Source organism: Artibeus jamaicensis, unplaced genomic scaffold (assembly GCF_021234435.1).
Source record: "Artibeus jamaicensis isolate MK-2021 breed Jamaican fruit bat unplaced genomic scaffold, CSHL_Jam_final scaffold_461, whole genome shotgun sequence".
Taxonomy (NCBI): domain Eukaryota; kingdom Metazoa; phylum Chordata; class Mammalia; order Chiroptera; family Phyllostomidae; genus Artibeus; species Artibeus jamaicensis.
In genome coordinates this window covers 16,683,788-16,708,950 of record NW_026522045.1, presented here as the reverse complement: position 1 = coordinate 16,708,950, position 25,163 = coordinate 16,683,788, and the positions used below count along the sequence as shown (strand labels likewise).

Here is a 25,163-nt window from a genome sequence, read left to right as displayed (position 1 = left end):
TCATTGGATTGAGCACTGGCCTGCAAACCAAAGGGTCGCCAGTTTGATTCCCAGTCAGGGCATATGCCTTGGTTGTGGGCCAGTTCCCCAATAGGAGGCGTGAAAGAGGCAACCACACATTGATGTTTCTCTTCTTCTCTTTCTCCCTCCCTTCCCCTTTCTAAAAATAAATAAATAAAATCTTTAAAAAAATTATAGCCGTCCTAGTGGGTATGAATGATTATCTTATTGCAGTTTTGATGTCCATTTCCATGGTGACTAAAGATGTTAAGCATCTTTATGTTTGCTTAATGACCATTTGTATGTTTTCTTTGGAGAAATATCTATCTATTGAATTCCTTTTCCTATTTTTTAATTGGCTCATTTTTATTGTTGAGTTGAAGATGGATTTTTTCTTTATTAGTTTGCTTGGGTTTCTTTTAATTATGACCTAGAGACAGAAGTTTATAGCAAGGAGGTAAGTGCTGGTCGATTTCTGGCTCCTCCCTGGAAAAGAAGAAACACTTCTCTGTTTTAGTTGTTACTTGCTGTGTGCCTATCCAAAATAACTAATACTTAATGGGCTGCTGGTATGAATGTTAAATACATTGTGTGTGTAACATTCATGACTTCTATTTATTGCATTTAAAAAGCTGACATTTTATGTTTTTTTTCGAAAGACATGCAGAGGGCCAGATGGAGAACTCCACGCCAACCTGATTTGTCCTGTGGATATGGCAGATATACCCGAGGGTACCTTGCCTGACAAACAGAGCACCGAGCAAGCCATACAATTGTTGGAAAAAATGAAAACATCTGCCAGTCCTTTCTTCCTGGCTGTTGGGTATCACAAGCCACACATACCCTTCAGATACCCCAAGGTGAAAAGCTGGCTGAGGGATGATCCAATACAGCTATGACATCTGTGTCATTTGTTAAAGGGAGGGGTATTTCTGTAGTCAGGGTGACCACATTCTGCTGTCGCTGATCATCAGAGATGCCTGATGATAACTAGTATACTCCATAGTGTGAGGATGGTGTTCAGAGGTCAAGGCTAAGTAGTAGACTTAGGACATATAAAAATCTTATTAGAAATGCTCGGCTTTCTAATTTCCCTCACTGGGAGATTTTATTTTCTTTCCTTGAACTCAGTAAATGCTGGATTGGTTGGTGAGATCATCACAGAGAAGTGAATCAGAGCTGCCAAAGCCTGCAATAGGGGATGGTCCATGGGACACAGTTCCAGGGAATATGGATCCTTCTTCAGTAACTGACTTTCCTATAGAGCATCTTGGGTCAGACCCCTTACACACAGGGCACTGCATTTCTAGTTGGAAACTCAAATCCTATGCTTACATGTATATCATTAAGAGATTATAACTCACCCTTTTTCCCCCAGTTTTTCCCTATCATGTTTTTCCTGGGCTTGAGTAGCCCATTCTTTTGACTTTGAAAAGAATATCCCTTAGTTGTGATGAAAGTTGAGACCAGAAGACATGTTCTTTGATGCTGCTGGTATCTTGCTTTGATTGGCCCAGGGGATCTCACTTTCCTAGCAGGAGCTGTCAGCCCCTTGATGAAGTGAGTCTCACTTCTGTTGTGCAAAAAAGAGGTTGCACAAGCTCTTCTTTGAAAGTCCTGTGCATGAGCTTGACCCTTGGCTGGGAACCTGCGTCTCTGGTGTGCTCCTACCATTCCCAGAACTCATGAGTGGCTCACTATACCTAAACTGTTTATGTAAAACCCTGCCTTTCTGCTTGGAGTCTAGAAGTTTTATATGTGAAGGCAAAACAGCCCCAGTTAAAACTCTGGGTGCAAAAGCTTTAATGAGCACCCCTGATAGCAACACTTCATATGTGTTATCACACAACTCATTGCTAGGGGAATTTAAGCACATCCTGTGACTTAACCAGGAGAGGACTCTAGAAGCTTGTGCCTGGTTTTCCCCAGACTTCATTCATGTGGCTTTTTTCTTTACTGAGTATGTTTGGTCTCCTTTTACTGTAACCAGTCATAGCCATGAGTATGACTGTGCTGAGTCCCAGTGAATTACCAAACCTGAGGGTTGTTTGGGGACAGACAACATTTCTCCATAACTATAGGTCGAGATAGGAACAAGAAGGCATGATTTGTATGAGAGAAGAGAGGTGTCACTACTCTGTAGAAAACAAATTGCATTATTTCACTACCATTGACCTCTTGTGGTAGTGACTTAATATCTGACTTTAAGGTAGAGGAAATACCTCAGCAATGTTAGTGAGCCACCATGTAAATGCATCACAGGCTTAGAGAAAAGGTAATATAAATGCCAATAGACTCTGAGCCTTGTACCTTTGCCAAAAGAGTGACAACTTGTTGGCTTTGTGTGCTTTCTCCTAAGGAGTTTCAGAAGTTGTACCCCTTGGAGAACATCACCCTGGCTCCTGATCCCCAGGTCCCTGCTGGCCTCCCTCCTGTGGCCTATAACCCTTGGATGGACATCAGGCTACGGGAGGACGTTCAAGCTTTAAACCTAAGTGTTCCCTATGGCCCAATTCCTGTGGACTTTCAGGTACCAAGGATATATTTTGGGGAAATATTGGGCACTTATGGCATGATGTCACTGGGCATGCCACTTTACTCAATGGATACTACTACATCCATCATGTCTTAGGAAGAAACTTCTCTGTGTAAGATATCTTGCGAAGTGCTGGAGTTAGGGCGGTCTGAAGGCAATTAGGACATGGGAAGTGCTGGATGGATAGAGTCTCCCAGTCAGTGTCTCCACTTCCAAAGAAAAGGGCATAATGAGATTTGGTGACTCTCTGGATGTGGGCACAGGGGTGGGGAAGAGTCCTGGATGTTCCCTACTAACTGATGGAGGATGCTATTTAATCTAAGTGACAGTTCATCAGTTAATGGGTGGTGGGCAACTCCTGCTCAGCCCAGAACACTCAGTTTTCTGGTACTTGCAGTTCCCTTCTGAGGAAATGCCAACACAGGCATATACCACTCTCAGGGGGTAACTTGGTGAGCAGGATCTTGGTGCAGACTGAGCAGGGGCACCAACATAGCCAGTTCTATCCAGCTGCAATGTGAGGTTTCCCTTTGCCATGATATGGGGGTTGAAGCAGACATGGCGTTAAAGTCCTCACATTGACTCATCAGTTACCTTCTCTCTGGATTGAAGAAGACATGCTGACCAGTTACATTTCTGGAATATTCCACATTACCATGTGAATACTCCAGTAGGCAGTCTACAGTAGAAGGAAGAGGGCTGTGCTTTAAAAATGTTATTCCTGGACCACATGCATCAGAATCACCATGAGGGTGAAGTTCAGAGTCCTGACCCCACTCATACTTAGGGAGCTTGAAGCTAGAGGTGGAGACCAAGAACTTGCATTTCTATAAAAAGCACAGGGCTGACACTTACGTACACAAAAGTTTGAGAATCACTGCTGTAGGATATAGTTCACAACAAAACATAATGTACAGGTATCTTTTGCTGCTCACACACAGTTCGTTCCTGAGTTTGGGTGGTGAGGGATGTGTTTTTCACATCTGATTCCAGAGTTTCAGATGGCAGTGGTGAAAGTTTGGAAAGCAGTGGATTCATCAATTTGTTTGGTTCCTAATTTCCATTTGAAGGGATTATGATAGTGAGGTTGCTTGAATTGTAGCTCTGAGGCAGCACTTGACACCTTGTTAGTGATGGTCACCTAAAATGACTCTTTAAAATGGGCTGTATGCCAGGAAGGGTGCTCAACATTTTATGTGTGTTCTTTATTTTGGTCTCCATGGGAACCTAATGAGGTGTTGATTATCTCTGCTATCTAGGTGAGGAAATTAAAGACAGGGAGGTGTGGTGACTTGCCCCAGATCACACAGCTAGTGATAAGTGAGTGTGTAATGTCAAAATCCCATGGTTTATTTTGTTGGTTCCAAACAGTCTGGGTTCAAATTTCTGTTTTACTCCATACCAGCTGCATGACCTCTGTCAAGTCATTTTACCTGTTGGAACGTTAAGTCTCTTATCTGTAAAATAAATACTAGAGGAAGAAAGGTTTTCTCTGAGAACACCTACTTTGGAGGTATTCAGTGGGAACTATAGTGAACATGTGAAAGCATCTAGGACAGTGTCAGCTTCCTGGTGAGGGCTCCTTCAAAGTTTTCTTGTCCTCCATCCATTGGTGGTGTTGCTTGTACACAGAGTTGAAAGCATGACCCAGAGGATCTCCCTGGAATGCTTATGTGCTGGTCCCTGTCCCACATTTACTTGAAATGGGGGCCCTGCTCACTGTCCTCTTGCAGTTTTGGAGGTCTCTGCCCAAACCCCATCTCATTCCTTTCCTGAGAGTCTCAGTCCTGTTCCCTCTTTAGCCTCAAACCTTTTAACTGAGCTTTGTGTGAGCCAGACACCTCAGGGCCACACCTGGGAGTTTGTCATCTCCCAGGTCTGCTTCTCCTTTGTCACCACCTGACCACCATCTCTTTTTTTGCAGCTCCCTTACTCCATGCCCTCATTTGCCACACAGCTCTCTTGGATTGCCAGTATTTGGATTCCTACTCTCCCATAGTAACTAGGTCCTTTTGGACTTCACTATTTCCCTAAATAGCCCATGCCCTGTGGCAGGTCACTTATTTTTCTTCTCAGCGCCTCAGCCCTTGTCTATTTATCCTTATCCTAACTGCAGTACCCTAATCATGGGATAGTTCAGCCACCACCTCTGCTCTCAAGACTGAATCTTGAGGGAATCCATGCAGCCATGAGGCAGAGACACCCATGCCAAGCTTCCAGTCCCAGCAGTCCTGTGCGGTAAAGGCTCAGCTCCCTTCAACCCCTCAGGTCCTTCTGCCCCCCATTCTCCTCTGCCTGGTCTCTCAGTGATTACTGCACTTCCTGTTTCAAAAATGGAGGCTCGTGGACAGTCTGAGAGAGGGGAATGCACAAGACAGATGTGAGTACACATCTAGGCTGTGCTCCTTGCCAGCTCTGTGTCTCTAGGCAAGTTAATCAACTTCTCTGAGCTTCTGAGTTCTCCTGTGTAATATGGGAATAGTAATGCTCACTTAAAGGGTATTTGAGAGGATTAGATGGTACCCAGAAGATGTGTGGAAAATAATGCTATTAATAGACTCCCTCACCAGTAGCCAGAATCGTGTGTACATGTGTGCTGGACTAGCGGCCTTCTCCCTAGTCTTCTAAGAAAAGCAGCAAGGACTTGACTTCTCCCCAACACCTTTCCCCTTTATTCCCACATCTACAAGCAATGTCTCCTCTCCTCATCAGCTTTTACAGCTGCTTTTATCCATTCCATCTTCAAAAGTCCTGCCTCCTTTGCCCTTGCCCGTTAGTTCTCCCTTCCAATTTTTTCACCTGCTCTTCAAGGGATAATGAGTGAAACGTGGTCTGTTTTGGCTGCGTCTGTGCCCTCACTGTCTGTCCATTCTTGATATGCCTCTATGGAGCCTTCTGCCTCTGCAACCCACTAAAGAGTTCTGTCATCTGGGTCAGCACTAACTTTCTTGGCAAATAAAATCTATCTTGTGGATGTGACCTTCCCTGGGTATCTGCTGCTTCCTCACTTGTTGACCAGTGCCACCCTTTCTGGAAATGTCCACATCCTGGTGTACTTCAGTTCCCACGGCAAACCACTTTTCCTGCATCTGCCACTCAGGAGTGCTGCAACCCAAGATCAGCCCCAGGGACTCCACTGTCTCCTTTCTGCCCCTCCTCCCCAGTTAGACTTAGGTGAACCCTGTTGAACTAATCCTCCAGCCCTGGTTTTGCTTCTGATTTTCAGACATGTCTGTCCTTTTGTCTGCAAGAGTCACTGCCCATGGTGACCTCAGGGCCATAGGCCCCAAATGGCCATGCTCTTGCTCTTGCTCTTGCTTTTCTCCCTCCTTTTGTGCCACCCCATGCCACCAAATCATGTCACCAGCTGAATAAGAAACCTAGAGTCACCCTTGGAATCCTCATCTCTTTCCCCCTGTTGCCCCCTCCCCTTCCCCACTCCTATTTGGTTTCCCTAATTCTTCTCAACTCTGTATTTGCCTCTTCTTCACCATGTCTTTCTTGACCACTACATTGGGTCTGGGTGTTATTTGTTTAACAAATATATATTGAGATCTTCTTGTGTGTCCAGCACTAATACAGTGTCATTTTTCCTGAGTTTCTGGAATCTGCTCTGGGCTATTGCCTGAGGACTCATGCTGATCTGCAGCCCTGACCACACTGACTCCTTACCATGAACAGCTTCAGTGCCTTCCTTTGTCTCCAGCATGGGACTTCCATTCCTTGGATGGACCTACCAGGTCTGGATCATTTGGCTCTGACCTGCCTTTTCAGTGTCCTTGCTGTCCTGCTTGGTCCTCTTGTTTCTTTCTCCAGCCACAGCAGTCAGCTCACTGACCACAAACACACTCTGCTCTGGTGACTCTGTCCCATCCTATCCTTTGCAGCTCCTGTTTACAGTATCTTATTCTAAATTGTCTGACTGCCAGTACCCCTTTCAAATGCTTACTCCTCTGTGAAGTCTTTCTTGATTTCCCAAAGCTGACTTGAGGGCTCATTGTCCCATGTCATACCAGTAGTAACATGCATTTTCTAGTTTCCAAGCCATTATCTTCATTGGACAGGTGACTTGTTAAGAGTAAGGACCACGTCTGCTCCTTTCTCTATCTCCAGGGGCCATTATAGGAAGGAGGACATATTCTTGAATAGGACACAGCCATCCTCACAGGTGTCTTTGAGCCCCAAGAGGATTAAAGTTCCTCAAGTTACAGACTGAAGGCCTTTATCTAGTAGAAAGTTGAAGTAGGCTGGAGTTCAGCATAATTCTCCTAGAAGGTTGTTAGATGAATATCTGTCATCTTTACCTCATAGAGAGAATGGATGAGTCTCATGTTTGTTCTCAGCTGGCAGTAAGAAAAGAAGCCAGCTAGTCCAGCTAATAAGATGGTGGAAGCTGTGGCTGCTCTGATATGTCAGTGGCCCCCTTATTTCTCACACTTGTTGGGGAAGGGGGTTCATCTTTTTCTTTAATATTTGTGAACAAGGCTTGGAGGGGAGACATTCCAGAAGGGGCCATGGCTTTTTTACATCAGTGCTTGGCTTGGCTGCTCCTAAAGTTCCCCTTGCTTGGGTTAAGACACCATGGAGGGTGTGCTGCTCTCTCGTCAGCTGTGAATTTGTTAGGAATGAGACTCACATGACAACTGGAATCCATGAGGATAAGCAGTTGCTGTCTTCTGCTGGGTTAGACAGTGGTCAGAGAGAAGGGCCACACACTGATGTTGTTGTAAGTTGAATTGTGTCCCTCAAGAAGACATGTTGAAGTCCTGACCCCCAGTAGCTCAGAATATGGCCTTATTTGGAACTAGGGTTGTTATAGATGTAACAGTTAAGATGAGGTTCTACTGAAGTAGGGTGGGCCCTGATTCAATCTGACTGGTGTCTTTATGAGAAGAGGAGAGAAGGGAAGGACAGAGGCAGAGATTAGAGCACTACAGCTGCAATGCAAGGTATGCCAGGGGCTGCTGTCACCACCAGAAGCTGGGAGAGGCAAGACCCTCCCCTTGAAGTATCAGAGAGGGAATGGCCTGGTGGACACCCTGATTTCAGACTTCTGGCCTCCACAACTAGGAGAGGACACATTTCTGTTGTTTTATGCCCCCTACTCTGTCATCCTTTGTTATAGCAGCAACAGGAATTGGATATAGCTTTATGTTATCTTTCACATGGCTTCAACAGAGGTTAGAGGGACTGATGGATAAGTTTCTGTGTACAGGGTCTTCTTCTGGGACCTATAAAAGTATGTAAAGGAGACAGAAAGGAACAGTAAGTAGCACATCCATCAGCTGTTCCCTAAATGAAAGCTGATCCTCTTAAGAAAGAATCTTACTTATAGGCCTGCAGATTTTACTTTGACTATGGGGAGATGGGATGTAGATAGTAAAGAAATGAACATCCGGTTGTGGCTGAGAGAATCAAGGGCATCAGCAGATGAGTGGTGTTTTGGTGGGATGTTCAGGCGAACACTATGTATGCTACAGCAACTTAAATCACAGTCACTCTCATTATCATTATTTTTAATTTGTAGCGGAAAATACGCCAGAGCTACTTTGCCTCTGTTTCCTACTTGGATACACAGGTTGGCCACCTTTTGAGTGCTTTGGATGATTTTCATCTGGCCAACAGTACTATTGTTGCATTTACCTCAGATCATGGTAAGTGTTCTGAAATGTCCTGGTGAGTCACTCAAAGTCTCTGAACTTTTTTTGTGAAATGTGCTTTTCTAGATTGCCTTAAACATAGGCATGTTCTTTTTTGGGACTCAGTAGTGCCTTGAGTGTGGGGTCTTGGGGGGAATTTATGCTCTCCTTCTTAGTCCTAGGATCTCTCTTCATGTCTCTGTGGGTCAGAGAAGAACTTTTCCACCTTTGTCTACCTTCATAGAACATGCCTCACTCCCTCAGGCAATCCCCACACCATTGTTCATGTCCATGGGTTGTGCATATAAGTTCTTTGGCTGCTCCATTCCCTATACTGTACTTTACATTCCCATGGCTATTCTGTAACTACCTATTCGTACCTTCTTAATCCCCTTACCTTTTCATCCATTCCCCCACACCCATTTTGGGTTCACAACTCTCATCTCTCCTAAGGCAGTTTCCAACTTTTTTTACAAGTGGAAATATTTTTTAAATTATTTTTAATTTGAAAAATTTTAAACATGTCTAAGAGAAGAAGATAAACAACTTCCTGGTCTCTATCTTCCTGGCCCCATATATCTATTCATGGAAGTCTTGTTTATTTCATCCTCCTCCACACCCCTACTCCCAAATTGTTTTGAAGCAAATTTAAGGTCATTCATTTTTCTGAACAGTATCATACCATTATCATACCTAGCACTGGGAAGACAATTGTGTAATATCATATAATGTAAAACACAACAATATTAGAACATAACATATACTCATTGTAAAAACAAAAGAGGGATATGGAGTGTAATATATAGGGCCAGGGCGCTCTGACCTTTTTTTATTCCTCCTGCCCAGAGCTAACTGGCACTGATGGATTATGGGGTATCTGCCATCCTTTATGCATATGCCTGTGGCCGTGGGTTATGTGTGTGTATGTACATAATATACTAGTAATGAACAAGGTAGGGTTGATTGTGCTATGTGTACTGTTTTGTTCCCTGGTTTGTTTTTTATGACTTAACAATATCATAGACAGTTTTCTGTGTCATTTCTTACAGACATACCTTATGTCTTGTAAAGGCCTGTTTTTATTATTTATGGAAGTATCATAATTTTCACTGTTTACCTAGTGACCTGCCATCCACTTCTGACTTCTCTCTCAGTGCCCAGTTTTTTCTTATAGTGCTAAAACAGCCTACTGCACCCCATGAGGATAAGGCCCACTTGTAAGCTCTCTTTGCTTGGCAGCTGCTGTTGATTACAAATGGCTCTTCTCAAAGAGCTCTCCCTGGATTTCCTACATCTGGGCTCTAAAACCTTCTCAAATCTATACATAGCAGATTTTTGTGGCTTTGTTGTTTTGTAACACAAAATACTTAATGTATGATTTTTATCTTTTATATTCTTTTATATCAAAAAGAGTACTCAGACTTAAAAAGATTGGAAATTTCCAACTTGGGGATTTCAAATTATCTTTTGCAAGGCATGTTTTTAATCAGGGTTAAGTGTAGTTTTTAATCAAGGTTAAGGATTTGGAATCAAAAGTTATATTTTTTAGGTCTGTGGTATGTCTTAAAAGTTGGACAAACTGCCTTTGCCTTTTTAAAAAAAATTAAGTGATTGTGCCACAGTTTTACAGCTTATTTCTTCGTGGTACACCCTCCGAAAAAAGTGAAGACTAGAGTTATGAAACTTGAGTCCAGATAGATAGGCACAGGATAAGGCAGTGGTGACACTAAAGTTATTGGGATCCTTGTCCAGTCAAGAACAAGCCAAGCTAAGCAGGGGAAGTGGGTGTGGGGGTTGGGGAGAACAGTGGTCCCTTGGAACCCTACCTAAATGTATATTGCTAGTTGTTTCCTAAAAGAAGATATTTTAGTTTGGGAATTTAATATTTTTTCCTATTAAATGTTTCCTCATTCAAGATAAGTGTCTAACTTCAAATAAAGTAATATTCAGGTGAAATCACCAATTTGTGCTAATTGTGGAGGAAAATTTCTTGTTGGTGAAGAGTTTTTGCTTCCTCTGAGTTTTAATAACAAGAATTAAAATGATATCTAAAATGAGTAAGCTGTAATGTGATTATTTTATTTTCTGTCATTCCATGCTTCTTTTGAACCAGGATGGTCTCTAGGTGAACATGGACAATGGGCCAAATACAGTAATTTTGATGTCGCTACTCATGTGCCCCTGATGTTCTATGCTCCCGGAAGGACAGCTCTGCTTCCAGAGGCAGGCAAGAAGCTTTTCCCTTACATCGACCCTTTTGATCCTGCCTCAGAATTGATGGAGCCAGGTATACAGTATGCTAAAGTGATATTGCTTGACAGTAATAGCTTCTTTAGTTTATACAAATCACTTAACCAAATCATAGCCTAGAGGCTTACCCAGTCCACCTTCCTGCCCAATGTTGGTAGTCATATACACATTTCTTGGGTACTGTCTTTTTCTTTATTTTTTAAGCATTTTTTATTTAATTATTGTTCAAGTACAGTTTTCTGTCTTTTACTCCCATCCCAGCCCACGCCCCCCCCAGTGCTCCCCACCTCCCTCCCATTTCCACCCCCCTTAGTTTTTGTCCATGTGTCCTTTATACTTGTTCCTGTGAATCCTTCCCCTTTTCCCCTGAAATTCTCTCCCCTCTGGTCCCTGTCTGCCTGTTCTGTATTTCAGTGTCTTTGGTTATATTCTGCTTGCTTGTTTGTTTTGTTGCTTAGATTCCTGTTAAAAGTGAGATCATATGGTATTTGTCTTTTACCGCCTGGCTTATTTCACTCAGCATAATGCTTTCCAGTTCCATCCATGCTATTGCAAAGGGTAGTAGCTCCTTCTTTCTTTTTTACTGCATAGAATTCCACTGTGTAAATGTACCATAGTTTTTTTGATCCATTCATTTACTGATGGGCACCTAGGTTGCTTCCAACTCTTGGCTATTGTAAATTGTGCTGCTATGAACATTGAGGTGCATAGGTTCTTTTGGATTGGTGTTTCAGGGCTCTTAGGATATAATCCCAGCAGTGGAATTACTGGCTCAACAGGCAGTTCCATTTTGAGTTTTCTTAGAAAATTACATACTGTTTTCCCTAATGGTTGTACCAGTCTGCAGTCCCACCAACAGTGAACTAGTGTCCCCTTTTCCCCACAACCTCTCCAACATTTGTTGTTTGTTGCTTTCTTTATGATGGCCATTATGACCAGTGTAAAGTGCTATCTCATTGTGGTTTTAATTTGCATCTCTCTGATAGCTAGCAGTATTGAGCATCTTTTCATGTGCCTCTGGATCCTCTGTATGTCCTCCTTGGAGAAGTGTCTGTTCAAGTCCTTTTCCCATTTTTTAATTGGGTGGCTTATCATCTTAGAGTGGAGTCATGTGAATTCTTTGTATTTTTGGAGATTAAACCTTTGTCTGAGGTATCATTGGCAAATACGTTTTTCTGTACAGTTGGTTCTCTTTTTATCTTAATACTGTTTTCTTTAGCCATGCAGAAACTTTTTATTTTGATGAGATCCCATTTGTTTATTCTTTCCTTTATGTCCCTTACTCTAGGGGACATATCAGTAAAAACATTGCTGCGTGAAATATCCGAGATTTTCCTGCCAATGTTCTCCTCTAGGATTTTAACGGTGTCATGAAGGCATTTTTGTATACTAACAATGAAACAGCAGAAGCAGAAATCAAGAAAAGAATCTCATTCGATATAGCAAAAAGAAAAATAAAATATCTGTGAATAAACCTAACCAAGGAGGTAAAAGACCTGTATGCAGAAAACTACACAACACTGAAGGAAGAAATCAAGGAAGACACAAACAAATGGAAATATATACTGTGTTCATGGATTGGAAGAATTATCATCATCAAAATGTCCATACTACCCAAAGCAATTTACAGATTCAATGGAATATCTATTAAAGTACCAGTGGCATATTTCACAGACATAGAACAAACACTTCAAAAATTTATATGGAACCATAAGCGACCCTGAAAAGCGCTGCAATTTTGAGAAAGAAGAACAAAGTTGGAGGGATCACAATACCTGATACCAAACTGTATTACAAGGCCACTGTAATCAAAACAGCCTGGTACTGGCATAAAAATAGGCACATAGATCAATGGAACAGAACAGAGAGTCCAGAAATAAACCCAAGTCTCTATGGGCAATTAATATTCAACAAAGGGAGCAGTAACATAAAATGGAATAAAAATAGCCTCTTCAACAAATGGTGTTGGGAGAACTGGACAGCTACGTGCAAAAAAAATGAAACTTGAGCATCAGCTTATACCATACACCAAAATAAATTCAAGACGGATAAAAGACTTATTAATATAAGTCTTGGGTACTTTCCATGCTTTGGGTCAGGGAGGAGTAGCAGCACTAGAGCTGACAATTATGGCCCCTGTTCTCGAGCCATGGATTGCAGGGATGGTTGGAGACAAAGGAGTACGAGGCATTCCCAGGATTGAGAAGGCTCTCAAACAGGAGACAGACAACAACAGCCTACTCCAGAGCTCATATGAAGCAGGTAGCAGACTCAACCAGGGCAGGGGCTCTCCCTACCAACCCCCAGCAATGAGTAGAAGTCTATTACCTACATACTTTTGGCAGGGATTTGGCCCTTTGTGAGAGAGACAGACATTTGTGATGTCTGATGAGAGTCAGCTCATCATTCTAGTGAACCACTAGATCTGTAACATTACCAGGTAATTCTCCTTCTGCCCTCTCTACAGTGGAGGTGAAGTTAACTTTGACTTCCAGCTTCCAGTCCTTCCAAGTTTTGAAAACAACATAATATTCTCTTCTCTAGGCCAAAACCCTTAATCCTTTAGCTGTTCCTTTAGCTGTTCTTCTCAAGATAGTGTGATACCCATGGTTATCCTGTTTTCTGTCTTCCAAAATGTTCCAGATGGGAAGGCACTTTCAGAAATGTTCTTTGGGCATGTTCCCCTCCCAGCTGTATAGGTGGCCCAATGGTTTTGTTGTTAGTTTTTTCCTGACTTGATCCGCTCAGTGCAGAAATGCTCAGATCACTTTAGACATTTTTCAATATCTAGGGCTTTTTTCCTATGAAGTTTGCTAAAGCAGGTCGCCCCCTTTCTGGAGTTCTGCATTTAATCCATCTTTAACATCTACATTATGTACTTTATGTTGATTCCTATTTAAAATTTTCCTGGTTTCGGACCATCGTTCTGGCTTTCTGGATCTTTCCAAGTTTGCTTTCTACTGCCCAATTTCATTTTCTGTACATTTAATTTTTATGTACTCTATGCTCTGTCTTATTTCATGTCATTGATAAAAAGTGTTAAAAGTTTAAAGGCATGATTATAGTCCTTTGTTTATTTGTAGAAGTCTTCTGAGAAGTTGAGAATCTTCTTTGAAACTTTTGTTCAGAACTGTTTGGCCACTCATAAATTCATAAATTCATACACTGTCATCCAGTTTATTCCCAAATTTCTCTCTATATCTCTTCTCTAAACTTGAAACTTGGGTTTCCAGCTGCCTGTCTACCTAGACAGTCTTACATGCCTAAAGCCAAACTTCTGACCTTTCACCTCAAGCCTTTCCTTTAATAGTCTCCCTCTTCTCAGGAAATTGTAGTAGTCTTTCAGGCCAAAAATTTTGGAGTCATTTGTACCCATCTTTCTCTTATATTCCATATGCGATATTCATTGCATCAATAAGCCTGTCACTCTCCATTCAGAATCTGTTGATAATATTTCTCACCACTTCACTGCTGCCACTGTGGATCACAGTGCCACTGTTTCTTGCTGGATTACTACAATAGCTTGCAAAGGTCTCCTAAGTGTGCCCTTGATCCCCTAGAGTTTTTCTTCCTCACAGTAGCCAAAGTAATCATTGAAAAATCCAAGTCATAGGGGAAAAATGGGGAGGGATTTTGAGGAACAAGTATGAAAGACACAGGGATGAGGACTGGGGGGTGGAAATGGGAGGGAGGTGGGGAGACGGGGAGGGGGGGCTGGGATGGGAGAAATAGACAAAAAATGTACTTGAAAAATAACTAAATAAAAATTTAAAAAAATAAAATAAAATGAAAAGATAAAAATCCAAGTCATGGCCCTGGCTGGTGTAGCTCAGTGGATTGAGCGCAGGCCTGCGAACCAGACAATCGCGGTTCGATTCCCAGTCAGGGTACATACCAGGGTTGCAGGCCGATTCCCTGCAGGCCAGTTCCCAGCAGGGGAAGCATGAAAGGCAACCATACATTGATGTTTCTCTCCCTCTCTCCATCCCTTCCCCTCTAAAGATAAATAAGTAAAAAAAAAAAAAAAAACTAGAAAAAAAATCCAAGTCATGTTGCGTTAGAGCCCTGCTCTGGAGCCTCCTATACTCCCCCGTCTTATTCTGAGTAAAGGTCCTTACCATGGCCAACGAGACCTGATGAGATCTGGGTCCTCATTATTCTTTTTTTTAAAAAAAATATTGTTTATTCTATTACAGTTGTCCAATTTTTTCCCGTTATCCCTCTACTTCCCAGCCTATACCCGCAATACCTACTACAGTCAATCTCTACACAATTGTCCATGTCATGGGTCATTCATACAAGTTTTTTGACTAATTCTTTCCCCTTCTTTTCACCATTCCCCCTTTACCCTCTTTCCTCCAGCAACTGTCAGTATCTTCCATGTTTCTATGTCTCTGGGTCTGTCTTGCTCATTAATTTATTGTGTTGACTAAATTCCTTTTAGAAGTGAGATCACGTGGTATTTGTCTTTCACCGATTAGCTTATTTCACTCAGCACAATAGTCTCCAGTTTCATCCATGCTGTCACACAGGGTAGGAATTCCTTCTTTTTCAAAATATATTTTATTAATTATGCTGTTATAATTGTCCCATTTCTTTTCCCCCTAATTCCCCTCTGTCCTGCAGCCCCTCTCCCACCAGCATTCCTGCCTTAGCTCATGTCCATGGGTCATACATATAAGTTCTTTGGCTTCTCAATTTCCTACACTATTCTTAACCTCCCCCTGTTTGTTTTTTTTTGCCTACCATTTATGCTTCTTATTCCCTCTGCCTTTTCTCACATTCTCCTCACCCCTCCTCCCCACTGATAGGCCTCCATGTGATCTCCATTTCTCTGTTTCTGTTCTAGTTGTTTGCTTAGTTTATTATCGTTTTTGTTTTATTTAGCTTCAATTGTTGATACTTGTGAGTTTGTTGTCATTTTACTGTTCATAGTTTTGATCATCTTTTTCTTAGATAAGTCCCTTTAACATTTCATATAATAAGGGGTTGGTGATGGTGAACTCCTTTAACTTGACCTTATCTGGGAAACACTTTTTCTGCCCTTACATTCTAAATGATAGCTTTGCTTGATAAAGTGATCTTGGATGTAGGTCTTTGCCTTTCATGACTTTAAATACTCCTTCCCAGCCCCTTCTTGCCTGTAAGGTTTCATTTGAGAAATCAGCTGATAAGTCTTATGGGTACTCCTTGATAGGAAACTGTCTCCTTTTCTCTTGATGCTTTTAAGATACTCTCCTTATCTTTAATCTTTGGTAATGTAATTATGATGTGCCTTGGTATGTGCTTCCTTGGGTTCAAATTCTTTGGGACTCTCAGCTTCCTGAACTTCCTGGAAGTCTATTTCCTTTGCCAGATTGGGGAAGTTCTTCTTCATTATGTTTTCAAGTAAGTTTTCAATTTCTTGCTTTTCCTCTTCTTCTGGCACTTCTATGATTCAGATGTTAGAATGTTTAAAGTAGTCATGGAGGTTCCTATGCTTCTCCTCATTTTTTTGAATTCTCGTTTCTTCATTGTGTTTCAGTTGAATGTTTCTTTCTTCCTTCTGCTCCAAATCATTGATTTGAGTCCCAGTTTCCTTCTCTTCACTGTTGGTTTTCTCTACGGGTTGCTTTATTTCATTTTGCACAGTCTTCACTTCTTCCTCTATTTTGTACCCATATTCAACCACTTTTGTTAGCATTCTGATTACCAGTGTTTCAAACTCTGCATCTGATAGGTTACCTATCTCTTCACCACTTAGTTCTGTTTTTGGAGTTTTGAACTTTTTTTTTTCATTTGGGCCATATTTCTGTGTATCAGCACATCTGTTACATTCTAATGGGTGAGCCTTTGGTATTCACCAGGGCAGGGCAAACCACATAGGTGTGTTGTGGCACTGTATGTGGGGGAGAGGTCCTAGAGGGAAGAATGTTGCGTGCTCAACTGAGCTGGTTTTCAGTCACTTCCCTGGTGTCCCACAAAGAAATTGGGCCCTTCTAGTGCTGATTCCTGAGTGGGTGCTTTTGTGTCTGTTCTAGGACCCTGTGGATCTCTCCAACAAACTCTGCTTTGAGGCTAGGAGTTTCTCCTGCCACCATAATTCCCACATGTTTTTACAGCCCGAGATTTTTAAGCTTTATTTCCCTGTGCTGGAACCCTGGGTTGCATGGTCTGTCTTGATTCCCAGTTGTTTCCCCCAGTTTACCCACACGTGAATATGTGACTGCCTAATCTGCCAACCACCTCACTCACCTGCAACTCACCTTCTCACCAGCTTTCCCTGAACTGCTTTGCCACACATTCTCTGTCCCAACTGCCCATTTCCATCCCTCCTACCAGTCTGAATGGATATTTCTTCTTTAACTTTCTGATTGTCGGACTTTGATGCAGTTGGACTTTCTGGCAGTTCTGGTTATTTTTGTTTTTCATTTGTTGCTCTCCTTCTTTTAGTTGTGTGAGAAGGCAAAATGTATGTATCTATGCCTCCCTCTTGGCCAGAAGTCCTCCTTCTCTCTTTCTGCTGCATACTATAGCACTGTGTAAATGTATCATAGTTTTCAATGCATTCTTTTACTGATGGGCACCTAGGCTGTTTCCAGCATTGGCTATTGTTTATAGTGCTGCAATGAACATGGGGGTGCATAAGTTCTTTTCAATTGTTGTTTCAGGATTCTTCGGGTATGTTCCCAGCAATAGAATCATTGGGTCAAAAGGCAGTTCCATTTTTAATTTTCTGAGGAAATACCACACTGTTTCCCACAGTGGTTACACCAGTCTGCATTCCCAACAACAGTACACTATGGTTCCATTCTCTGTACATCCTCACCAGCAGTGTCAATTGTTGATTTATTAATGATAGCCATTCTGACAGGCATGAGTTCATATCTCACTGTGACTTTAATCTGCATCTCTCTAATGGCTAGTGATGTTGAGCATGATTTTATATGTCTATGGGCCCTCTGTATGTCCTCCACGGAGAAGTGTCTATTCAGATCCTTTGCCAGTTTTTAATTGGATTGTTTGTCTTCCTGGATTTGAGTCATTTCAGTTCCTTATATATTTTGGAGATTCAACCCTATAGATGTATCATTGGCAAATATGTTCTGCCATACAATGGATTCCCATTTTATTTTGATGACGGTTTTTTGGCCATGTAGAAGTTTTATAATTTTATGTAGGCCCATTTATTTATTTTTTTCTTTATTTCTCTTGCTGTAGGAGATACATTGGCAAAAATATTCCTTTGTGGCATATCTGAACTTTTACCACCTATGGTACAACTAGGAGTGTTATGGTATTATGACATACATTTAAGTCTTTTATCCATTTTGAATTTATTCTGGTGTATTGTAAAATGTACCAGAATAGTGTGATTTAATTTTTTTTGGTATGATCAGACCACTTCACCTAGCATCATTTATTGTAGAGACTATTTTTACTCCTTACTATGCTCATGGCCCTTTGTCAAATATTAATTGACCATAGAAACATAGGTTTATTTCTGGACTCTGTTTTCTTTTCCATTGATCTATATGTATGTTCTTATGCCAGTATCAGGCTATTTAAAAAAAATATTTTACTGTACTTCAATTACACTTGTCTGTGTTTACTCCCTACCACTCCCCCCACAACTCCAGCCAAACCCTCCTCCATCCCTTGCTTCCACCCCCCCTTGGTTTTGTCCATGTGTCCTTTATAGTTGTTCTTCAAAACCCTTCCCACCTTTCCCCCATTATCCCCTGCCACCTCCCCTCTGTTTACTGTCAGTTCTTAATTTTAATGTCTCTGGTTAAATTTTGTTTGCTTTTTTCTTTTGTTGATTAGATCAGTTAAAGGTGACATCATATGGTATTTGTTCCTCACTGCCTGTCTTATTTCACTTACCATAATGATTTCCAGTTCCATCCATGTAGTTGCAAAGGGGAGGAGCTCCTTCTTTCTCTCTGCTGTGTAGTATTCCATTGTATAAATATACCATAGTATTTTGATCCATTCATTTACTGATGGGCACTTAGATTGTAAATCGGACTGCTATGAACAGTGGGATGCACAGGTCCTTTTGGATTGGCGGTTCAGGGTTCTTAGGATATAATCCCAGCAGTGGAACTGCCAGGTTAAAAGGGAGTTCCATTTTTAGTTTTGGGGGGAAATTACATACTGTTTTCAACAGTGGCAGCACCAAGAATGTACTAGTGCTCCCTTTTCTCCACAACCTCTATAACACTTGTTGTTTGTTGATTTGTTTATGATGGCCATTCTGACTGGTGTGAAGTGGTATCTCATAGTGGTTTTAATTTGCTTCCCTCTGATGGTTAGCAATGCCTAGCATCTTTTCATAGGTTACTGGGCCTTCTGTCCTCCTTGGAGAAGTGTCCGTTGAAGTCTTTTGCCAATTTTTTAGTTAGCTTGTTTATCTTCCTGGAGTAGAGTCATGTGAGTTCTATATATATTTTGCACATCAAAATCATTGTCCGAGATATCATTGGCAAATATGTTTTCCCATATAGTTGGCTCTCTTTTCATTTAAATGCTTTTTTTCTTTAGTCATGCAGAAGCTTTTTAATTCGATGAGGTTCAGTTTGTTTATTCTTTTCTTTATGTTCCTTGCTCTAGAGGACATATTGGTGAAAATACTAATGTGTAAAATGTCTGAGGTTTTCCTGCTTATGTTTTTCTATAGGACTTTTATGGTGTCACAACTTAAATTTAAATCTTTTATCCACCTTGAATTTATTTTTTGTGTATGGTGTAAGTTGGTGATAGGGTTTTAGCTGTCCAACTTTCACACCATTTGTTGAAGAGGCTATTTTTACTTCACTTTATACTTCTGCTCACTTCAGTGAATATTAATTGACCACAGAGAATTGGCTTTATTTCTGGGCTCTCTGTTCTGTTCCATTGATCTCTGTGTCTGTTCTTATGCTAGTACCAGGCTGTTTTGATTACAGTGGCCTTTTAATACAGCTTGGTATCAGGTATTCTGATCCCTCCTACTTTGTTCTTTCTCAAAATTGCTGCAGCTGTTCAGGGTCATTTATGGTACCATATAAATTTTTGAAGTATTTATTCTATATCTGTGAAATATGTCATTGGTACTTTAATAGGGATTGCATTGAATGTGTAAATTGTTTTGGGTAGTAAGGACATTTTGATGATGTTAATTCTTCCAATCCATGAACACAGTATATGTTTCCATTTGTTTGTGTCTTCCTTAATTTCTTTCTTCACTGTTGTATAGTTTTCTGGGTACAAGTCTTTTACCTCCTTCATTGGGTTTATTTGTAGGTACTTTATTTTTCTTGTTGCTATATCAAATGGGATTTATTCCTGTTTTCTGCTTCTGATGTTTCATTGTTGATATACAAAAATGCCTTTGATTTCTGAATAATGGCTTTGTATCCTGATGTTTTGCCAAATCCATTTATTAGGTTGAGCAATTTTTTGGCCAAATCTATAGGATTTTCTATGTACAATATCATGTCATCTGCAAACAATGACAGTTTTGTTTCTTCTTTTCTAATTTGGATGCCTTTTATTTATTTTTCTTGTCTCATTGCTTTGGCTACAATTTCCCATAGTATGTTGAATAGAAGTGGTTAGAATGGACATCTTTGCCTTGTTCCTGATCTTTGTAGGAAAGCTCTAAGTTTTTGCCCATGGAGTATGATGTTGGCTGTAGGTCTCTCATATATGGCCTTTATTATGTAGAAGAATGCTCCCTCTATTTCCATGTAGCTAATTGTTTTTATCGTAAATGCATGCTGTACCATATCAGATTTTTGCATGTATTGCTCTGATTATGTGGTTTTTGTCTTTCATTTTGTTTATGTAATGTATTACCTTTATTGCTTTGTGAATATTGTACCATCTTTTCATCCCTATGATGAATCCCACTTAATCATGTTGTATGATCTTTTTAATGTATTGCTAGATGCAGTTTGCCAATATTTTGTTGAGGATTTTAGCATCTAGGTTCATGAGCGATATTGGCCTGAACTATTATCTTCTTTTTGTGTCTTTATCTGGTTTTGGGATTAGAATGATGCTGGCTTCATAAAAAGAGTTTGGGAGTTTTTCATCTTCTTGGATTTTTTGTAATATTCTGTGAAGTGTAGGGGTTAGCTCTTCCTTAAATGCTTTGTAGAATTCTCCTCTGAAATCATCTTGTCTATGGCTTTTGTGTGTCAGGAGTTTTTTGATTACTGCTTCAATTTCCTATGCTGTTATTGGTCTGTTCAGGCTTTCAGGTTCTTCTTTATTCAGTTTTGAAATATTACATTTTTCTAGACGTTTGTCCATTTCACCTAGGTTTTCACATTTCTTGGCATATAGTTGTTTATAGTAATTTCTAACAATTTTTTGTATTTCTGTGGTATCAGTTGTACTCTCTCCTCTTTCATGTCTGATTATATTTATTTGGGTATTCTCTCTTTTTTTCTTGATGACTCTGCTCAAATGCTTGTTGATTTTGCTTATCTTTTCCAAGAACCAGCACCTGGATTTATTGATCCTTAGAGTTGTGCTTTAGTCTCTATGTCATTTAATTCTGCTCTGATCTTGGCTGTTTCCTTCCTTCTGCTTGCTCAGGGCTGTCTTTGTTGTTATTCCTCGAGTTCTTCCAGGTGTAGGATTAGGTTGTTTATTTGAAACATTTCTATATTTTTAAGGTAGGCTTGTGTTGCTATGAACTTCCCTCTCAGGACTGCCTTTGCTGTGTCCCATAAGTTTTGGATTGTTGTGAGCTCTTTTTCATTTGTTTCCAGAAACTTTTTTATATCTTCCTTGATCTCATTCTTGACCCATTCATTGTTTAACAGCAATCTATTCAATGTCCATGAGTTTGAGTGTTTTTGAGTTTTTTCCTTGAGGTTGGTTTCTAGTTTCAGTCCCTTGTGGTCAGTGAAAGTGCTTGATATGATTTCAATTTTCATGAATTTCTTGAGGCTTGTTTTGTGTCTTATCATTTGGTCTATCTTTGAAAATGTTCCATGTGCATGTGAAAAGCATGTGTATTTTGTTTCTTTGGGATGAAGGGCTCTGTATATATTGGTTAAATGCATTTGATCTAGGGCATTTTTCAGTGCTGCAATATCTTTGTTGATGTTTTATTTGGTAGATCTATTCATTTTTAACAGTGAGGTGTTGAAATCCTCTATTATAATTGCGTTGCTGCCAATATCATTCTTGAAGTCCTAAAAAATTTTCTTTATGTATTTGGGTGCTCCTGTATTTGGTGCATATACATTTGTAATGTTTATGTCTTGATGGATTCTTCCCTTGAGTGTTATGAAGTGAGCTTCTGGGTCTCTTATTATGACCATATTTTGAAGTCTGTTTTGTCTGATATGAATATTGCTACCCCAGGTCTTTTTTATTTCCTATCCATTTGCTTGGTATATTTGTTTCTAGCCCTTCTCTTTCAGTCTGTGTAGGTCTTTTGTTCTGAATTGGGTCTCATATGTGTAGGTCATGCATTCTTATCCATTCAGCTATTCTATGTCTTTTGATTGGAGCATTTCATCCATTTACATTTAAGGTTATTATTGACCAGTGCTTATTTATTACCATTTTTCTTACCTGTGTTTCTCTCTCTCTCACTCTTTCTTTTTCCTTTTCTTAAAGCAGACCCTTTAACACCTCTTGCACAGCTGGTTTGGAGAATATGTATTGTTTGAGGCTTCTTTTGTCTGGGAAGCTCCTTATTTGGGAAGCTCCTTATTCGACCTTCCATCTTAATTGAGTGCCTTGCTGGGTAAAGTAGCCTTGGTCGTAGGCCTCTGGTTCTCATTACTTGGAATATTTCTTGCCATTCTCTTCTTGCTTGGAGTGTTTCCATTGAAAAGTCAGCTGCTAGCCTTATTGGGGCTCTCTGTTATGTTACTTCCTGTTTTCTCTTGTTGCCTTTTAGATTCTCTCTTTGTCTTGGAATGTTGCCATTTTAATTATGATGTGTCTTGAAGTGGGCCTCTTTGGGTTCCTCTTGATTGGGACTCTCTGTGTCCTGGATTTGTGTGACTTTTTCTCTCATCAAATTAGGGAAGTTTTCTATCGCTACTTTTTCAAACAGGTTTTCTATTCCTATTTCTTCTTCTCTTTCTGGTATCCCTGTTATACAGATATTATTACATTTCATGTTGTCCTGCATTTCCCTTAACTCCTCTATGTTCTTTCTGAGTCTCTTTTCCCTTGTTTGTTTTTTCTGGGTGTTTTTTCCTACCTTGTCCTCCAGCTCACTTATCTGGTCCTCTGCTTCATCTAGCCTGCTTTTGATTCCTTCTACTGTGTTCTTCAGTTCACAGATTGTATTGTTCATTTTCTCTTGGCTGCCATTCATAGTTTCTACTTTCTTTTTCATGTTGCTACAGTTTTCAGTGAGTTCATTATAGTTTCCCTGTTGTTTCTGGTAATTCATTGTGAATTCATTGAGCTTCCCTGTCATTGCTTTGAACTCAATATCTGATAGTTGAGTTGCCTCTGTTTCATTTAGCATTCTTTCTGAGGCTTTCTCCTTTCCTTTTTTTGGGGTGTTTGTTTTTCTCCCATTGTTTGTGAGACTCTTGTTATTAGCCTCTGCTTCTTATTGTGGTCTGTTCTGACTCCTTGGGTTTATGGTGTGAACATCTATGGCAGAAGATCTGTAAGATTCAGTGGTGTAGTCTCCTTGATCTTCTGAGCTTGCTGGTGTTGGGCTGTTGTTTATGTTGGCTCTCTGTATGTCTTTGTATTTTGATTGTTGGTGGGTCTATCTTTAGTGGATCCTTCCCTCCATCTGATTAACCTAAGGTCACTCCATCCACCACATCTTGTATTGTGTTGTGCAGGTGTGGACAGGTTGTGTTGAAGCTGATTCTTCTGTGTGTATAGGATTTTGAAGCTTCTCTCTTGCTCTTGTTCAGTTGTTTCTTGTGGGTAATTTCTCCACCATTTATTTGTATTTCCAGATTGGTCCTAGATGAGGTTAGTATGGCTTCCACTCCCTCCTTCACCTTCTTCTGTTATCTGTTGGTGGTTCCTTTGTTGTTGGTGGATTTCCTCTTCCAGAAGGTATATTGGTGTTCTAAGCTCCCACCTACTCTTGGAACATAGTCTTTCCTGTCATCCTCCAGTGCCAGGTAGGCAGAGTGTGCACGAGGTTTTCTGCAGGAGTGAGCCCCATTATCATTCTAACATCATCTTTTTACAAGTGTCCAGGCCAACGGTCTTGTGCAATGGCTGCAAGTCAGGAATTGTCTGATTGCTTCCTCATGACTAGATTCAGGGTAAATATTTTAAACACATGTACTACTTGTGGGGTTGTGTGCTCCCATTGTATCAGATCAGGGGCACTTTCTAGAAGCCTGTGCCAGTATTAGTGATGCCAGCTTTGATCTCCTGTTTAAGGTGGTTGTGTCAGCCAGGTCTTGCCATTGTAATGGGACCCTGCAGAATGTTACTATGACACTAGGAATATCATGTTCTTTAACAGACTTCTACCCAATGGTTTGGGCCTCCATTGATCCTTGCTCGAATCAATTATAAACTGGTGGTTCCAAAGTTTCAATAGTTTTTAAAAGTGCCAGGAGGCTGAGGGCACCTTCATTTTGCATCATGCTATTGAGTGAGCTGCTGAGTTGGCACTGTTTCTGAAGTTCTTATGCTAAAAATAAATGTTGTAGCCCTGGCTGGTGTAGCTCAGTGGATTGAGCGCAGGCCTATGAACCAGACAATGGCAGTTCGATTCCCAGTCAGGGCACATGCCTAGGTTGCAGGCCGGTTCCCTGCGGGCCAGTTCCCAGCAGGGAACCCATGAGGGGCAACCGTACATCGATGTTTCTCTCCCTCTCTCCTTCCCTTCCCCTCTAAAGATAAATAAATAAATAAATCTTTTAAAAAATAAATGTTGTAAAAGAAAACCGTGAAGCCCTGATTGGCTCATTTATTCATTTTGCCTGGCTGTGGCAGCTATTCTGTAATGTAACCCATTCTGCTGGATCTTTTTCTCCTCAGGCCAGCAAGCTGTGGACCTTGTGGAACTTGTCTCTCTCTTCCCCACACTTACGGACCTCGCAGGATTGCATGTGCCACCTCGTTGCCCCATTCCCTCATTTCATGTGGAGCTGTGCCGAGAAGGCCAGAGCCTTCTGAAGCATTTTCGATTTAATGACTTGGAAAAGGATCTGACACTCCGTGATAATCCCCATGAGTCTATTGCCTATAGCCAGTACCCCCGGCCTGCGGACTATCCTCAGTGGAATTCTGACAAGCCAAGTTTAAAAGATATAAAAGTCATGGGCTATTCTATACGCACAATAGACTATAGATATACTGTGTGGGTTGGCTTTAATCCCCATGACTTTCTGGCTAACTTTTCTGATGTCCATGCAGGGGAACTGTATTTTGTAGATTCTGATCCTTTGCAGGATCATAATATGTATAATGACTCCCAAGGTGGAGACCTTCTTCAATCACTGATACCTTGAGTTGTGCCAACCACAAAGGGAGTATGTATGCATGTATGTATGTATATATATAGTGTACGTGTGTGTGTGCTCCCTTACGGCAGGTAACAAAAGGAGTTAGAGCTGGTTATTTCATGATTACTCTTCAAATTGGAAGAAATCCAAGGGGTATGCAATCAAAATGCACATCAAAAATTTGGCGGGGACTTCTGCCAAGATGGAGGCATAGGTGGAGACGCTGTGCTTCCTCACACAACCAAGTTTAGAGACAACTAAATAATAGCAACAGAAAACACAGCCAGAACAAAGAAAACTGAA

The 25,163-nt window shown here is 40.8% G+C and overlaps 1 protein-coding gene across 3 annotated transcripts in view; it reads left to right on the top strand.

Annotated features, from left to right (window-relative positions):
- Nucleotides 1-24,921, top strand: part of IDS (iduronate 2-sulfatase) — a 31,490-nt gene extending 6,569 nt beyond the window's left edge. The window contains exons 5-9 of one of the 3 annotated variants that reach the window (XM_037148547.2): nt 660-860; nt 2,360-2,530; nt 8,064-8,190; nt 10,289-10,462; nt 24,394-24,921. In XM_037148547.2, the coding sequence (XP_037004442.2) occupies nt 660-860; nt 2,360-2,530; nt 8,064-8,190; nt 10,289-10,462; nt 24,394-24,866 (1,146 nt within the window). In that variant the 3' untranslated portion in view covers nt 24,867-24,921. Of the gene's footprint in view, nt 1-659; nt 861-2,359; nt 2,531-8,063; nt 8,191-10,288; nt 10,463-11,713; nt 14,068-24,393 lie in introns of those variants that run through there. The other 2 variants (XM_037148546.2, XM_053657524.1) reach the window with 2 other exon arrangements.
- The last annotated feature ends 242 nt before the right edge of the window (nt 24,922-25,163 follow it).